At 42.9% G+C, this 19,242-nt stretch overlaps 1 protein-coding gene across 1 annotated transcript in view; it reads left to right on the forward strand.

The window, feature by feature from the left end:
- The window catches only part of agbl4 (AGBL carboxypeptidase 4), a 268,049-nt gene that overhangs the window by 100,765 nt on the left and 148,042 nt on the right, over window positions 1-19,242 (forward strand). The window contains exon 4 of the mRNA XM_041935474.1: window positions 5,095-5,189. Within this exon, the coding sequence (XP_041791408.1) occupies window positions 5,095-5,189 (95 nt within the window). The remainder of the gene's footprint in view (window positions 1-5,094; window positions 5,190-19,242) is intronic.

Consider the following 19,242-nt stretch of genomic DNA (forward strand, 5'->3'; position numbering starts at 1 on the left):
ACCGTGGGTAGTTGGCACGCTGTGCGTCAGTGATCAGACTGATCAAAGACAACAAGAGAGGAACAGGCAGAGCTGCCAGCAGCTATCAGCCTGCCTGTCTCTGATGGCTATGGACAGGGCTCACAGATCTGCTCTGCTCGCTTCTGTTATGCTGTGCGGAAGTCACAGTGTAGCCATGGCGATTCACTGAACAACTGTTTGGTGAGTACAGGTAACCTCTATGATACCCGATGGGATGATTTCTCTCAGCTACATTGTTGTCGTTTTATTTACACCACTTGGCAACGTTTCAAGTTCTGTGTTGTGGGACTAATAATGTTTTCGTGATGAACTGATTTTAAAGTAAAAAGTCTCAGTTTTGCTCCAATCTGAGCGGAGGATCAGTCCCTGGAGCAGCTTTCAGTTTCTTGCACACAGACCCATCAGCACAATGGATTCCTGCCAAAGCTGTGATAGAACAATCTCCCTAAGCTGTAGGCCACCTTCACTAACCATACACACAATTTGTACATTATGACGGGCACTTATATCTTAGTGTTGTTTTAGATTGTGTGTAATACAGTGTAATAATGTAATTGTATAACAGGTCACTTCAGTTTGTTTTCTATACAGAACCAACACATGTTGACTTAACAGCATTTTGGCAGCGGTTGCTAACGATTCAAAGGTCATAAACCTGTTATCATGTTAAAGGTTTGTCAGTAAACAACAGTGAAGCAGGACTATCATTTCCATTTTGACTGAATAAATGCACAATATTTATATATTATAAATCTATAATAAAATCTAATTTGCAATTAATCTGGTCAAAGAATCACTATTTTGACTTTCAAGCACATCAATAATTTTAGTTAACCAACCGTGCAAGTGTTTAACTGGTTTGGTTTCAGAAATTCTCTTAGTAACAGCTTTCACATTCTGGAGACATTATTATTTTTTTGACCATTCATGATAAAGTGTGCCTGACCATCAGTGTCAAAAGGATAAAGTGCTCATTCTCTCTGTAAAGGTCTTGGACTACACATTTAGAATGTTTTCTTTAATAATTTATCCAGGCTTCTTCCAGGAAGCAAGGCTATCTGGCCACACGCTGGATCGATGGAGATCAAAAGACAGTGTTTGCTCCTAAATGCAATCCTATCCTGAAGCGGCACCAGCAAGGCTATTTTAGTGCCAAGCCCCGTGGCTGACTGGCTGCCTGGCTAGTCTGTTTAAAGGGTAATAAAGAGGTTGGGGTTAGAAACTTGTCATTTAGACTCTCACCTAAAATATACTGAATGAGTCACCTTTGCTTCCTTTAACCCTGATGTACATCTCACACTCGCAGTACACATCCACGTGATCCTGCGTGATAGTATCATATGTTTCAAAAGGAAAACAGCTACTTTTAAGCAAAGTTTCATTCGTAATTTTTTTTGGTTGTGCAAGGAAGCATTTCTTGAGTCATTGGTTTTGATCAACTACCTCATTAAGTCCCTGCAGATAAATTATAGTTATTTGCCGCTGTGAGAGAGTAAAAATCTTACTTATTGCACCATTAAGGCTCATTTTAGTTTTGCATGTTGTAAGATTCTGTCAGCCAGAAGATGCTCAACTGTTGTAATATGCACAAACTCTCATGCAAGTTTCTGCTTATCACAACATCTCATTTGGAGTCATCATTTTCGGAAACATAATAGTTTTGTTTCATCTCAGATGCAATATTTAAGGACATCTATGTCATCCACGTGGTGTATGTGTGCGCGCATGTGTGTGTTGTGACACTGTAGAGACACCTGTTCCAGTCTGTAATTCAGCAGTGATGGGAACGGCGGAGGGCTTTGACACGCTCTGTCGACATGACAGCTCAGACAGCATGGATGTTAATCTCTTCTAACTGCTCCCAGCCTAATTAAATCTTCCAGGGCAACACACATGTGCAGACACATGCACACACACATGCACACGCACACACACACACACACACACATTCTACATTGGTCGTGGTTGTGGTAAGTTTTAACGATCTGGAGAATTGGCCCCATAGCAGTTTGTTTGATTCTAATTCTCTGAAATGTGTGTGTGTGTGTGTGTGTGTGTGGGTGTGGGTGTGCTGTTGTGGGGACCTAAATCTGTTTACACAGTCACATTGTGGGGACTTGCCTTCCTTAAGTCCCCTAAATCATTAAATTTTTGTGTGTGTGTGTGACAGAGAGAGAGAGATCAGAATCAAGTTTATTGGTCACGACTTTAACTGCGGCTGTCAGTGGTTCACAATGTTTGTGGATGCAGTGCTAATCGAGACACAAATGCAGAAGACCAACGACATAATTCTTTCATTGTGTTTCGCGTACTAACAAATATTGGACTTTTTGTGACGTGTTCATGTCTGTCAGCTTACAGCTGTCATTCTTCAAATTAAACACTGCAGATCCAAAGCTCCTATCAGTCCTGTTGCTCTGTGGTAGCTACAGGTATTTAATGTTCTGAAAGTGAAAGACTTAATAAATCCTCCAAACAGCTATAGGTGAAATTTTGGTCAAATTTGACCAGTTATTCTAACTCAGAACAGACTATATGGCAACCTAATTTTAAATTGTTTTATTTTATTTTATTTTTTATCTGGAATGGATGAAAAAATGTAAATCAAAGAGGCAAAGCTCAACATACGTGAAAGGGTTTTGGTGATTTTGGAGAAGCTTCTGTCAACCAAAGCCACAGAAATTGATCTTTGTGCTTGCATTTGTGATAAGAGTTGGTCTTCGCAGATGGAAACGCAGGCACAATTTCATGCAAAAACGAATACCAAAATTGCACCGCTCCTGTTGATCTGTGTAAACACGACTTCAGCCGCGACACTCCAGCCGCTGTGGCTCAGTTGGGTTCGTTTGGGGCAATGAACATGGAGGTGAAAGTGCAAAGACATATGTTCTCCCACCTGACAACAATGGCATATGCACAGAATCTGTGAAGCACTGATTTTCATAATATCAGGTAAACATTCAGAAATGTGTATGTGTATGTGTGTGCTTAAAACTGACTGTATAGTGCGTAGATGCAGTGGATGTTAAAATAGAAATCTGAACAATTCTAATTCTGTAACTGTAGAAAGCCACAGTTGTCAGGTTTCAGGATGAGAAGCCCCTAACACTACAAACTGTTACTACACCAGGGAGCAGATACTACTAACGGAATACTACAACTCTCTTTATCTTGAAAGTGGTATGCACGTCTTCCCATGCTGGTCTGTGCTTGTTAGTGAATTGTCCAGGGTTTTCCTACCTTGCTGTTAAGCTTCTGAAAGTTCCTCTTGTCTTGTCGGGTAAAGACTGACTTTGTGATCCGATGTTTAGTCACAGGACGACGAAATTCTTTTGATCTGTTTAGCTTCAATGAAATCAGAGAGCCACAGGGGGAGACTTGTACATGTGTCTTCCTCCCTACCTACCATCCCACCTGTCTGCGTCCTCTACATCTGTCCACTTAGTTAGTAGAGGCCAGTTTATTTTCCTGAGTAACTTTACATCTCCTGCCCATATTTATCAGTGTTGTGTGATTATCTTCTGTCTCTTTGTGTCGGTCCCTGCTGTATGTCTCCTTTTTCTCTGCTCGACTGTCTCCCACCCTTGTATTGTGTATCTTTCTGCCTGCGGTTCAGCCGTCTTCTTCTTAGCCATGCCTGTGTCTCTGTCATCTGTCCAGCCTCAGCTCCCTCTGAGTTAAACAGGCCGAACAAATAGATTACAAACAGTGGGTAGAGTGAAGCTAAGGAGGAAGACAATCTGAATTTGTTGTGGATAAAGAATGAGGAAGGAGGCTGTGCAGTCAAAGAAAGCCAGTGGAGTCAGAGTAAGGCTGTATTTGCCTGAGGGGAAAAGGCTGAAAAGTAGCTCTCGCAACAGATGTGCAGGGCAGTAAAGTGTAATTGAAATGCCAGCAGCAATGGTCTTATCTCCCTGCTACAGGAGCCTGCTGCCAGTCTCAACATCAGTTAGATGTCATTTTACCTAAGTCTGAATCAGCTTGCCACAATCCGCAATCCCCATTCCTCTGATGCTAGGCAGGAGAAAAAGGGAGAAATAGATGAGGGGGAGGGAAAGGAGAAAGAAAAGGAGGGTGGGGAGCCTGTAATAGGATTTCAGCAGCACCCAGTTAACTTCCACCACCTGGACTTAGTTGGTAATTTGATATGCCCCATCAATAGGATTCATTTACCTCGCCGCAGTATTACCATCGCCATTCATTTGACTTTTTAAAAAATATATTTATTCATTTCTCTCTCCACATTCCTCCACTCCTCCCAGATCCTAATCATGCATCTTGGAGGTGGGAGGAAGGAGGGGCCGTTCCACAATATTTTAGCTAATAAAGAAAGTCCTTGGTCCAGAGGAGGTGGGAAACCAAACACCACGGCTATCCTCTACGCTCCAGGCAAAGCTTAATGTTTTGGGCCAGGCAGGATCCCTCTGGGGAGAACCGTAATGTCCTCTCAGATTAGAGGCTGGCACTTCTCGGAGCTGCTGCCTTTTATCAGGAACTTTGTTACTGCGACATGGGATCATCTGCAGGACATTAGAGCTGCCTTATCTCCTCACTGTAATGTTAATGTGTCGTAATTTTTGTGTGCCACTCCCAAGTCACATGAGGAGCACTCAGGATTTGTCAGATTCATTCCCAAATTATGTTTTTTTTATTGCTTCACATTTCAAATTCACATTTAGCTTGATTCTAACTACTGCAGCCAAATATTAAAGGTGCCCTGTGGGGTTTTCTTGTAAACTAGCAAAGTTATGTTTACATGCAGTGTTACTCACCTAAACATTCTTTTTGTCCTTGAGACGTGCAAAGTGTATTTAATGCCTTTTTCACCCCTATAAAACATTTGGAAAGTCAATTTTTTGATTATTTTAAAACTTTCATTGTTTACATACATGTTTGCTAGCACACAGCCATCTTATCCACTGGCTAAGCTGGTGCATTTCTTTGCAACTGTTGGTCAGAGTGATAATGTTACTTCCCACTCATAAAACATTACTCCATACTGTTGAGAAACTCTACTGGGTTTTAATTCTTTATGGCTTTAATGTGGCGTCAATGTTTTTCACTGTCTTTCAGAGAGTCATTTTCAACGTGGTTAACTTCTCCAAGACCAAGAGCCTGTACAGAGATGGCATGTCTCCTGTAGTTAAGTCTACCAGCAGGCCAAAATGGTAAGTGTGCAATTAGCTCCAGTTTTACAAGCATTATTTAAAGGTAAATGTTTGGTACTTTACATTACTTGCTGTGCAGTAGTATAATGCAATCTATAAAATGTCACTAGAATGCTGCCAGAGTATTTAAAGTCTTTCTTCAACTTTGAAAATCTTTTCGTCTCTGCCCAACAGTAGACACCATTCCCATTCCCATTCCAAACACAAACACACACACACGCACACACCTACACACAAACACACACACACACACACACACACACACACACACCCTAAAGAGTGATACTTTAGATTTCCAGAGTGGATGCGTCTGGGTGCATTAGCATGTGATCCATTGGTTGCCAGTATGACGGCTGTCTGATGTAATAACGCTTGACTGATGGATGCAGAGATATGTGTGTGTGTGTGTGTGTGTGTGAGTGTGTGTGTGTGTGTGTGTGTGTGAATGAATAGGTGTGGCAGGAGGGAATGGGGCTGGTGCAGTGGGGTTGGGCATTGCGTCTGCCAAGCAGGCTGGTGTATCCAGTGGGGCGAGGAGGGAGAACAGGGTAGCGTGATGGAGTGTTGCCGTCCAAGAGGAGCCTTGACATCTGTCATCAGTTGATGGAGGGCATCCGCAGAAAAGCCAGGCATCTGCCACCCTGAGCTGACTGCGTCTGCTATCCAAGCACCCGCACCAACCATACCATAGCACCACGGTCGCAGGATAATGGGAAGAGACAATGGGCACGACACCGTAGACAGGAAAGATGAACTGCTGTCGACGATACAGCACTGTGTAGCATGATGCAGCTCAGTCTGGCTGCCCTGCTCTCTCTGTTTTGAAGTCGTGGTGCAGTCGCAACTTTGCACTCAGAGTTTCTCTGTCGTGCTTGTGGAGATATGGCTTTTTTACAGTTTCAGCCACTACTATTGTCTCATCCTGCCACCCATTTATTTACAGTGAAGTTGGCAAGTGCTTACTTTAAAATTGGTGTTATTTCTCAGGTGAGTATAGTAACACTGTCAGTTAAGTTACTGTGTCGACATCGCTGTAAAGCAAAATTGTAACCCCTGTTTCTTTATGTGCACTGGTAATTTAACTGACGTTTTGTGCCAGCTAATTATTGTCCCAGGTAATGAAAAATGCCATTTCCTGAATGGTCTTGACTCCTCATTTGACAGAATCATGAATGTCTGAGGTGTTAATCTGAGCAGCAGCCTTGTTGAGTCATTTAGGTCCCAAAGCTTTTCTTAATACGCTAATCATGCAACCCTGGCCATGTTTATGTTTCAATAAGCTTTCATAAATAGGTATTTAAGTGACACACACAGCAGGAGGTAACGTTGCTGAGGCCTGACTCCAATTACCTCCCCGGGCTAATACTGTTTTAACCGCTCCTCTCAGCACTGTGCCATCTAAGAGGCATCATGTTTCATGCACTTGTAGAGCCATTTTCAACTGTCTGGGGCTTCCAAGGCCACAGCTGACATTGTTTGTGTCCCCACAAAGTGGTCAAGATGCTTTTAACACAACCTCCTCTATTTGACTTTCCATGAGCACAACAAAGCACAGACAGCTCCTAAAGTAGCAATCTTCTTTTTGACAGTTACAGATATGGAATAAATAAAAAGGCAGAGCGTGGAGAGCTTCGCCTGTCTGATCCAAACTTACACAGGACAGGATAAAGAAGGTACAGAGAGAGGGAGAGATAGAAAACAGGGCGGGGGGAGGGGGATGCAGAGAAACAGACAGAAAGAGGGTGTAGGAGGAAAAACACAAAGTACAAGAAAGAGAGATTACTGAGACAGGTAGACAGGGAGGAGAGAACGGGAGAGAGTGAGCAGGAAAAGATTGCTCCTCCACCACCCACCACCCCACGTCTGTATTTATCAAAAGAATCGTCAGTATTAGCCCAGTAGTTGAAGCCTTTATCTCCCTGTGCAGGTGCCTTATGTCCTGGAGCCCCAGCATCTTTTGGTGCTGGAGGCTGCGGGGCTTGGCTGGCCTCGGCTAAGCTGGGTGTCTCAGTGAGAGACAACTGGCAGATTACAGTCCTGCAGGACATTCACCGCTACAGGTGGAAGGATCCGTCCTCTATCCCTTCCTCCATCCCTTTGTCGTTCTATCCCTCACTCTATGACTCTTCTAGACAGGAGACATCAGAGGCCCGGATTTGCTTTCATCTGGCATTTAAACACAGCTACGGGTCACAAGTTGGACAGGTAATGAATGATGGATAAGCTAATTAGAAATGACTACACTGCTTTTGAAATGTGTGGCAGATTAACAATGGATTTTATTCTGTAAGCGCACAGACTCCAAAAAGTGAATCAAACACAAGGTGAGGAGAAAACAACGTGAACGTTACTATGTAATATATACAGTATATGGATCATATTATATAGCTTGTGTGTATTGTGTGTGTGTGTTATGAACATCATTCAAGGAATAGCAAAATAACAATTTATTATGTTCTTAATATTTAACACCCTTACGGAGCTACATCTGTGTAGTTGAGAAGCTGCTGAATAAAAGCAAACCTGTTTCTTGCAAACGTAAGCATCATATTCATCACTCACGTAGAATTCCAAAAATAGGAAATCACCCAAGTTAAATTGGCTCTTGTGATTGGTAATTGACTGAAAGTTCAAAGTGAAAAAATGCCAAGGAAGTGAGAAAAGGAGCGAGAGTGTTTACGAGACAGATGAAGGAGAGTAACCATATTTTCTTGTACTCGTCTGTGGAAGACAACAGCCCCCTTGGTGGCACTAGGTGCCAACCGCACTCCCTGCGGCCTGCTAGATGTTAGACTGCTAGAGCAAAGAATTGCCCAGCATCCTTATTTTCCGAGATAAGCTAATTAGAAAGTCAGAGAGCGTGGTGTAATGCAGCTGTTGGAGGCCGGAATGCCGTGGGGTGGGGTAATGGCCAGGATGGCTGCATGAGACTGATTGCATCAACCAACAGATGCCTCATATGGAGTCCCGTGTGGAGCAGAGGAGGAGGAGAGGGCACAGTGTGACAGCAGAAGATATTTGTAACACTACACATTAGGTCAGAACTAACAGTTGTTTTCATTATCAATTAATATAAAGATTGTTTTTCTGAATTACTCGTTTGTTCACTCTATGACATGCTGAAAGATAGTGAAATAAAACATATCCATCACAAGTTCACAGAGCCCAAGGTGACATCTTCAAATGTCTTGCTTTGGCTGACCAACAGTCCAAAACTCAAATATACTGACTTTGCAGTTACCTTACATTGAAAAAAAAGCAGCAAAATTCTCACATTTATGAACCTGGAAGTAGAGAATGTTTAGTGTTTTTGCTTGAAAAACGACTGAAATAATTGATCATTGAAATATTTGATTAACTAATTGATTTGTCGACTCATCGTTTCAGCCCTCCTATGTGTCTCATCTTTAAAATACATCATATCAAACCCTCCTGTCTGTGCAACATGAAGAACGTAATGCAATTAAGTGACTTTACAGAAACACATAACATAAGATTCAAACACATTTTACATGTATCTCAAACATGATTGTTACTGTAACCTCACAATCTAAAATACATATCTTAACATAATTTCTAGCTCACTAGATCTGTGATGCATAGTGCATTGGAAATGTTCTGATATGTGGCGTCTCTTTTAATTAACCACTATTCCACGACTTCGTCAGTCAGTAGGTGTGCGGATAAAAATAGCTACACCTCTAACTGAGCTAACAGATGAACAGTCAGACTTGGAGGAAATGGGTTGCCAAACATTGCTTCTAAAGTTAGAAGCAGCCAACCTTGATCAAGGGTAAATGCTTTTTCCTCCCTTTTTTTACAGGAGGCAACAAAAAAACAGGAGTACTTTTCAAGCAGTTCTGCTCAGCTCCAAGTCAGTCAGTCAGTCAGTCAGAAAGACAGACAGACAGTCAATCAGCCAGGGCAATTTTGCTTTTCTACCAAAATCCTTCCTGTAAGCGTGTGATGCAACAGCATAGTGAAATTCTATTTGGAGACGTCTGCCTCTCCATCGGGGTGCGTGTTAGCAGTAATTGTTCTGTCAATCAGCACAGCTCTGGCCTGCCTGCTTCCCCTGCCACTTGTTAAGCCCTGGCAGAGGGCGAGGGGTGAGGAGCGGTGAGGTGGGGTGAGAGAAAGAGAAAGGATACCTCCTCCGCTCTGTGTGTCTCTCCTTGCTCACCTTTGTCTGTCTTTAAAGTGTTTTCTCCTGAAAACTCACTTCCTGCCTGTTTGTCCTCTCACCTTTTTACTTATTTTCCCACTTTCTATGAATATCTTGCTTTGTTTTGGTTCTGATGGATATCTTTGGGTTATGGACAAAACAAGACGTTTGAGGACATCATCTTGGGCACTTTTCACCACTTTCTGACATTTTGTAGACCAAACAACTAATCAGTTAATTGAGGCCCCACAGTATGAAGGAAATTGCACTCTCCACACCTCTTTTCTAGTGCCGTACACCTCCCGTCCTCCAACCGCTGCACTGCTCAGCTGGGCCGTCTGGGTCCAAATGCTGCGAGTGTGTGACGGTAGTGAGGGAGATGATCTCTCTTTTGAGTACAGAGTGCCAGGCAGCAAGCTTTAGACAGACAGACTGTAAAGGTTGTGTGAGAACTACTGCAGACCCCTTTGACTCCTCCCAGTACGTCTAGCAAGTCCGCACTCTCCTCTTCCCTCACTCCCCCTGCCGCTGAGCCACTTTGTCCAATTAACCATGTGGCATGCCTTTTAATAATAGGCCTTTTAATTGTCGACAAATGAAGAGTGATGTAAAATAGCTAATAGCTTGTGCTAATTATTAGGGGAATTGAACGCTTGTTAATTAAGGGCAAACAGGACAAGGACCGGCTCGGGTAATTTGAGCAATAAAACCGGGACTAACGATTCATTTCCAAACAGACTCGCTTCATAAAAACATCAAGCGACCCCCGGTTTGCAGCCCCCCATCCCAGCTTTTACTGCTATCACTGTATCCACTGACCTGAATCACGCACACAGACACACGTGCATACTGTCACACACGTATGTATACACAGAGGAAATGTGAGCAGGAATGGCGCGGCTTCCGACGTAAGACAAGACAAATCACAACTATCGTGTCTCCAGAATGTAGTAACAAAGATTATTTTCTAGAAAAGAGTCTCTGTGGTATGATACAACGTCTGAGTTGCTTGTTTAGCATTAAAATATGATGTATTGAAATGAATAAATTCCCTGTGCAGTAGTTGACTTATATTGCAACCAGTTCACGTTGATATTTAGTACTAGAATGTCTCACCTATTTCCCTCTGTGCTCATCTCCCCGCGGTCATACTTGTTAGGCTTGAGGCTAAAGGAAAGGAATGCACTGTTATATTCACTGTCTTCCCCGAGAGACCAGAGAAGCTTTACTGCCTTTTCACATCCATGTTTCTCAATTTCGCGACGTTTTACACTAACATAAAGTTTATTACACCTATACTGTGCCTGCGGCCTGTATCTCTGCGTGGTTGCGTGTGTGTTTAATTTATAACAGATACTATGTTCTGTGCTGTTTCCTTGCTCTCAAGCCCATTTTGGAGTGGGAACCGTAGCAATCATCCGACAGTCTATGGGTTTCATATAAGATTCTTAGATTAAAAAAAAAATGTTATATATGATGTTCCCTTTCTGTCAACATTGTCTGTGTGATAAGGGAGACGGACAAAATCTTTTAATAAAAACCAAGCGCAGGAGAAAGTCAGAGGCACACACACGCACCTAATTATCTGTCACCAGTTCGACCGCCGAGAGGAAATGGAGTGATGTATGAATCTGAGTGAATGTTTTGGAAGAAGAAAAAGACAATACCTGATGTACTGTAGCTGTGGAAGTGATTTGGTAACTCTAGTCAAAATCTGGAGTGGTGTTCATCTTCCGGGGCAATTACTTTCCCTTTCTACCTCACTCCAGTTGTCTTTAAAGTCCTGAAAGAGGAAAGTGATCACAAGGCTCTGTTTTATTAGATGAAATGGCACCTCTCCCTGTTTCCACTTTTCTTTTCCATCTGGGAGTCTTTATTCTTCAGGGCAGGACAAACTGCAGAGGAAGAGAGGAAGAGAGAATGAGAGAGAGGGAGACGCGCCAATCAGAACAATCAACAGCACGTGCAGCTTCCTTGTTCACAGAAACTCATTAGCATGCTGCCAAAGGAAGTGAAAGAGGATTACGTGGGAGAAATAATGGGACAAAATGTAACAAATAGATTAATAATCCTTTAGATGAGGATAAGGATGTGTGTGCGTGTGCTGCATGTGTGCACAATAGCACGTGTTTGTGCACAGTTTCCTTCAAAGAAAGGGGTAAAAAAAAAAAAAAAGGAGTGAGGGGCATTGCAACAGAGAGGCAACTTGCTTCTGGCTCTCCATTCAACCCACAAATGACTTACCTGGACAGTTTTATGTTTGCCTGGAGGAGAATTAAAAAGGCACTTCATTTCCCCTTTTACAGGCTGGGTACGCATGTCAGCGCAGCCCTCCCTGAAAGCGCTCTAATCTAAATGCTTTTGTCAGGGGAGATTTGGTAGATTGCAGCAGGCAGAGGTACAAATTGGTTGTGTCATCTTATAATGAACTAGGTGAGGCGTTGCAGTTTTTCTGCAGCCAGCAGTCCCCTGATTACTGTACTGTAAGTCAGCGGCTGCTTTTAGTATTGTAGGCAGAAGACCTCACCTTCACCCCTCTTTGTTCAGGCAGCCTGATCTCATGAACGTTGCAAAATGTTTTGTCGTTGTGAGCCCAGTGCGATACAAAGGCAGATTCTTCAGCAGCTTGTCCTAAAGTGTTTTTATGCACGCGGGCTCCTCGACACACGCTGGTTTTACATTGCACATATAGCAGCCAAGTTTGCCTGATGTGCAGAATACTGTGCAGAGTTTAGCGTGTTGATGCTTGGCTATAGGCTGTTTGAAGCTTATTGGGTGTGCTCAGCACGATGGCGAGTTGACCCCCTGACTCCAACTAAAGGATTATGGGTATCTCAGCAATTCCACAAAGCCATGCTGTCAGGTGTTTACGGGACATATTAGGACACTCTGTAGGACTGGTTGATATCTGCGTTCTGCCCAAGACAGGAGTTTGTGTTTTTGTGTGTGTGTGTGTGTGTGTGTGTGTGGCTCAGCAAGTCAACAGTTGTGTAGTGCAGGTCCCACTCACAAATGATCCAGCACAACCAGTATCTGTGGCTGGCAGGCCCGCAAAACTGTTCTCCTCTCTTTTGAAAACGGATCCTTGAAGAAATCCTTCTTGTCCCCTAATTCCATTTGCCTCTCCTCGGGGACTTTTTTGTTCTGCTCTCATTGATACATAAACTCTCTCTGCGTAGATCCGCGTCAGCATGACTCAGACAGTCACGCAGACATGCAACCTCCATTAGCTCTTAACAGTCCTTTGTCTTAGCTAGCTGTCATATGAGCATCTGTCTCTATTACTTTGTCCACACATCTACATCTGTGCTTTCACCGTGTGGTTTTCTGGTGTCAAGACACTTTCATGGATGTGTTGTTTGTGTGATTGAATTGAAATGGGTCTCCTTTCTGTGCCGCTCGAATGTGTCTGGATGTCAGAGATGTGAGCGGTGAAATGGAGTGTGAAGTTTGGGGGATTTGATTGTCTCAAAACTCATGCCTTTGGTTTAATTACTAGAGCAGAGTTAAAGTTACAAGGGGACAGGATGTAGAGAAGAAAGAGAAAGGAAAGGACAGAAAGATGACGAGTTGATTACCATGCTAGCCTAGTGGATTGTCCACAAAATATGCAACCTACCGTAACATCAGGGATGCACAGGTATGCATTGGCACTCATTGCAATAATGCTTGCACAACCTATAATTCTTTACCCGAAAGTTTTTATATAGCTCCAACTGCCATACTATCATTTCAGACAAATGTTTATGATCAACAAATCACCTCTGAGTGAAAAGTATCTGAGGGACCATTGGCAAGGAATAGACAACATTTCAAGTAGCCATCAATCAAGGCCTCATCACGAGTGTTCATTTGGTCAGCTATTTTTATTTATATTTATTTAGATTCACTTTTACCTGAGTCCTGTGTCAAATGACCCTGTCTGGTCTAGTGGTCTGATGGTATTAGATTAGATTAGACTTTATTGATCTCACAATGGAGAAATTCACTATGAAATTCATCTTGATGCCAAATCTAATCAAACTTTTTAGTTAGCTCCGCAGGTGTTAGGCGCAACTTGTCTGCTTGCTGGCTTAAGACTGAAGCTTCTACTGTTTTTAACAATGAAAATAAAGAGACACTTTGGCAGAGTTTTTATTTTTTTAACTACATTTTAGTCTATTTTAGTGGCTTGGAAAAAAAAGGTAACTGAGTTACATTTTAAATAATAGTTTTCATTAATGAAATTAGCACTTCCCATCATTGTAGAAACATCCTACATCCTAGCATTGAACTCGCTATTGCTTTGTGTTGTTAGAGTGGCTTGTTGTGGTGATTTGGAGGTGGTTTCCAGTTATTTCCCCAATATTTTAAATCATCCACAGTTGAATTGTCAGTCTCGCTGTCCATTCGTAAAATGGCCATTTAAAAAAATCCCTCAGCATCACTGTCCACCACACAATACAGGATAAAAGCTTAAGCTGACAGCACAAACCACAGTGCACCGGCTAAGCTATTGTTTTCCTATGGAGAGAGCGATGCCACCCAGTCAGGCGATGTGTGTGTGGATGCGTGCGTGTTTTTGCCTGGGTGGCCCTGGGTGTGTGCGCGGCATGTGCACGCGGTTCCCTCTGCGAATGTGTGCATCTGTTTGTACTCGCTTGTGTTTGTGTTTGTCAGAATGTTTGTTGACGACACTGTAGGACATCAGGGTGGGATTGCTCTGAATGTGAGGAAACAGCTCATCTGAATATAGATGGGTCCCATCTGGAGGCGGTTGGCTTTGGCCCTTCATAATTTTGTAAGCAGCGAAGCATCTGGGGCCCGCTAATGAAACTAAAGGCACAGGAAAAGGCCCTGGGCTACTGCAGGCTGCCTATAGCTGTCAGGGATTGAGGGAGGGGGACAGGAATGAGGAAGAGTGGAGGAATGGATGGAAGGAGACATGGGCCAGGAGGAAAGACTGTGCTGAGAATATCAGAGGTCTTAAAGGGACCTAGATGGCTCCTTTGAGATAACAGGCAAGAAAGCCAAGTAGGCCATTAGAAAACTGAGCCATAAAATGAAGACAGTGGTGTCTTTATTGTGGCCCATTAACTTGGATGTTCATGTGGAGATAGCTGCACTATGTGCCACTGTAATGAGCAATATAACGATGGCACAGCATAGAATGATGCACTGTTAAAAAACACTCTGGTTAAGTAGAATTATGTTAACTACCAGCATCAGCTTTTGAGAGCAGTTTCAGACCCTGATAGTTTACCTGAAGTTTGTGCGTGGCCTATAAGTAAATTGAAGAAACACGTAAAATATGTAATGAAAGAAAACTGATAGCACATTGTTGCATTTATCCACACTAGACATTCCTGCATACCCTGACTTGAAGTCCATTTTTCCACACCTGCTCCTGCTGCTTGCTTGAGATCCTCCAATAATGTGGGTGACCCTGAGCAACTGTACTGTCCACGGTGGCTACTGCTTGTGGTTTGCTTAGGGAATGGAAAGCCATAGGCCCTTCTTCTTAAACTTTATTATTATAGCTCCTTTATTCCTCCCTCAGCCTGATTTCCCAGTGGAAATGAAATGAAAAAGCAATTGGTTCTCCTTTTTATTACTGTCATCTTTGTTTTCTGTCCCAGAGAGTAAGATTGCCTGATCTCAGAGAGTTGCACTTTTACCCCCCATCTGAAGTCATGGGGAAGAAAAACAATAACAGCGAAAATAACAATCAGCATCATAAAAAAATGACCTGTCAAAATGAGCGTGTCTGAAACTGGATGGCCGCCAGCACGCCGACACCCACCAGTTGTTTATGACGGGATGAGTCAGTCAGAGTCTGATGGTGGCCTTCACTATCTGCCAACTCCCACAGTTCAGGAAAAGATGTTTTAGAGGAGATTAGGATCACAGACAGTAGGGGGGGGGTGCAGAGAGAGGAGGCAGAGTAAGGGGGCGGGAGAAGGGTTGTAGGTGAGAAAGACGAATGGAGGAGAGGGGACAGCTGCAAAAAAGTGGGGATTAAAGGATGGAGGAGGAGGTGGTGGAGGGGAGGAGGAAGGAGTAGAGGACTCCCCTGAGGTGCCTACTAACCCCGCGGAGACATGCTGACGGGGGATCAGACTCCTCATGCACAGCGCCTCAAATCATTTATTCATCGGCTTCATTAAGAGAGAATTACAAGGCTGCTTAAGGACCCCCAGGTCACTCACTGTTCTCAGTCATCACTGCTCTTAATGAAAGCTTCCAGTGTGTCCTAACTGTCAGCTGTTTATGGGTGGTAATATTCTGGATTTTGAGTAACAACTACTGTGATGTAAAGAACAACTTTGCAGCATTTACTCCATTTAATTTCAACTCAATCATATTCTACTACTAAGTTGTGTCATTTTTCAGAATGCTATATCAAATCTAATAATTTATGTAGATTTTGTGTCATTCTCATAATGAATGCTTGTGATTTTGAAACAGCAGACAGTAACCTTCATTAACAGCCAGTGTCATTCTCCACAGTATCTCCTGCCGATCTCATCTAACTTCAGTTAGCAGACAGCACAGCACAACAGTGATTGTCCTCTGGACCTTCACACGTGTAATTATAACTGAGGAAGATAATTAAGGAGGCGGAGAGGAAGACAGATCTTGTCATTTAGTGAACAATCCCGTCCAATCTGCTCATGTGTATTCTACTTCCTGAATTATCAGCTGACATGTCGGCGCAATCAGCCAGAAAGCTCCTTGCTCGGCTTGAAAGTCAGGAATGTCAACACACAAACCTCTAATCTATTCAAGATCCACAAGTTGATGACACCTGAATATGCATGGAGCAAAGGGTGGGATTCGTGTTGCTGTTAGCTCTCATAAATCTCACCTCCTGGTCATCAAATAGCCTGTCAGCGAGCACTGAGATTTGAATATCTTTCATTTATTTGTGGAGATAATATAATACAATTAGGTTGTGTGTGAAATTATGTGGTTGAAATGAAAAGCAGTGATATGTCTTGGGTCTGTGAAGCTCTACTTTGAACTAGTTTTTACAGCAACATGCTGACAATGACAGTCCTAAGATGTGGATCTTAAGCAGGTATGTTTACCATGTTCATCATCTTCATTTAGCCTGTTAGCATGCTAACAGTTGCTAGGCTGATGGGAATGCCATCAATTTTGCAGCTATTTGTTTGTAGAGTGGACACATTACGTGATGGCGCCAGATGAAAAGTCAAAGGATCACTAGAATTATCTCCATTCATCCTGAAGGGAACGTACATGCCAAAGTGGCAAATTTTATGGTAATGTATCCAATAGTTGAGATATTTCACTCAAAACCACAAGTCAAATCTCTGAGTGAGTAAAAGTCAGATTCATGTTTGAGAATCATGCACATCTGTTCAAAATTTCTTGCAAATCTATGAAATATTTCAGTCTCAAAGTGGTGGACTTTGCCATGCCATTAGCATGGCTACAGCAATAAAAAGTGTGAAATATTGATATAAGAATATAATTTTCAATAATAATAATAACTTTTCAGATGGAGTTCTGTTGAATGCTTATTTTTTTCTGAATGGAAAAATTTTCTAAACACCTCTTGAATATTTACATGTAGCAGTCATCTCTGGGCTGTGGGTGCTGGGCACTAGTAGGCTCGTTGTAGAGAAAGAGATGGAGACCAAGATTGAGAGTCTATAGAGTCAAGGCATAGGGACCCAGTGATGCATTCTGTTCAGCCGGCTGTAAAAATGAATGAATATATAAATAGAAATGTTTTTGGATGCATTCAGTGGGCAGGTCGGAGTTAGAATTTGTTATGATTTTTTTTTTATGTGTGATTGGGATTTAAATATTGAAAAGCACGTACACATGAGCCCACACACACTCAGTGACTGCTCTTTAGGGAATTAGCACTAAAGACCCCAGTCTCAGTCTCTCCCCAGGTCTCCCTCCGGTCTGATAATGGGCTAAAGCTGAGTTCATCTTGGATCAGCACTTCGAATATCTATATCTCGGCTATGTTTGCCACAACAGTGGCTGTATATGTTGACATTTATGTGTTTGTCATTGCAGACCAGTATACAGTGCTCGCGGTTGTACATGTCCAAATAACATCAGCATACATTCACTTTTCACTGTGTGTGTGCGTGTGTGTTTTTGTTTGTGCGGAGTGGGTCTTCACTCAGTCTGGCACCATCCCAGCTCCCCTGGCCAGACCAGCAGCTGGCAGACAGAGATTGCCCACTCATCAAGCCACTTTATCACCGGGCCCACAGAGTTCAAGGGGGCTGTCAAAGACCAAGCTGAGGAGCCTCCTCACTCCTTTAATACCAGCGCACTCTTACACCACTGGTGTCGAGTGGCCAAACTTGGCCAGTTAGCCCTTGAAAAGAGTGGTTGTGTGAGTGAAGTACCACAGATAGTTTGACAAAGGCTTAAATAAAGAACAAGAGCTAATGTGTTTGGCAAGAAGGCAGGCAGCTCTACATTTTTCAGTGCATTTGGGATTCCTTGGCTGGGCAAGGTGCCCCCTTCTAGTCGAAAAACACAGTGTTTGGAATTTTGCTGCTGACAGACACAAACATTGCAAACTCACACTTTCTTGCCAAGAGCAGCCTTCAATCCTCCACTAAATTATTAACCAACAGAAAATACTGGCTGTCACCTTGTTTTAGTGGTTGGTGTTTTGAGATGCTCCAGCAGTCTCGTTTTGATTTATAAGATTTGGATTGCTTTTTTCCCCCTGAACTTCTATATTGAACAAGTAGTTACAGTGGGGGTTAAACGAAAACTTTAATTTTTAATCTCCATAATCATCGCAACATGGGCAGTATATGCAAATGAACAGTGTTTAACTTCCCTCCATGTTGCCTGCACCCAGAGCTCCCCGCAAAGTTTAGTTTCATCCAGCAGACTTCTGCAGGCTATAGGGCTTTTGGTTGAACTATACATTATACTTCTTCATCTTTGTAGGCCCGCCTCAGCAGACACAAAGAGTATAGGCAAGAGAGGGGCGGCTCACCAAACTCAGATCAAACTCATATGTCAACTGCTGATGAAATATGAATCATGATTTTCTTATTTTATTGCCCATTTCTCACCTTGAATGTTTCCAGAAACATATTTTAACATACTGTTTAGCTGTAATACAAGAAAGTGACCAAGTGCGCTTGCAACCGGACAAGCCAAAACCAAGCACCACCCCGCCCGCAGTACGTCACCCACCAGCTGGAGCGTTGTGGTCCAGTGCATCGCAGTGCATTCTGGTTCTTGAAGGCGTTCTACCTTTTGAGCCAAGGGGAATACCCCTCTAATGTCTTGCTTGAGAACACTGTGATATTACAGATAGCACGGAGACTCTACTTGTGACCTTAAGGTTTCACAGCGAGGTCTCGACAACTTCACACTGAGCTTTAGTCATGCACTTCTTTGCGCCTCTATGCAGCAAATAACTAACTCCAAAATTGTTGTCACTCCGGTCCTAGTGACCATTCCTGATCTCGTTTCTCTGTCTCACCCTCCCTAACACACTCCCTCCCTCCTTTGTCCTACTTAACCAGCTACTGCAAAATCACTTATCTTCACCTTGCTTCCTCTGTCTCCTGCTAATACACATTAGCAGCCAGCAGCCATATGTAATAGGGCTGTGCGTGCCCCTGCTGGTATAATGGCTTCTCTGACACTTCTCCCATTAAATTTGGTCAGGCAGCACTGAGCAGGAACCCTCTGCACACTCTAAAATATTGTTATATAACTACCATAAACAAGCTGGCCGGTGTCAGTGACTTTGGGAATAGCTGGCAGACTATTTTTGGTTTTCTTTGAGTTTGTTGTACTTTTCCTTTTTTCTTGTGTTTATTTCTTACGTTTTCTCCTCTCCTCTCTGACTTTGCTGCCTTGGGCTATAAACCTTTTTACCACCAT

The sequence above is a fragment of the Chelmon rostratus genome, chromosome 4 (assembly GCF_017976325.1).
Source record: "Chelmon rostratus isolate fCheRos1 chromosome 4, fCheRos1.pri, whole genome shotgun sequence".
Classification (NCBI taxonomy): domain Eukaryota; kingdom Metazoa; phylum Chordata; class Actinopteri; order Chaetodontiformes; family Chaetodontidae; genus Chelmon; species Chelmon rostratus.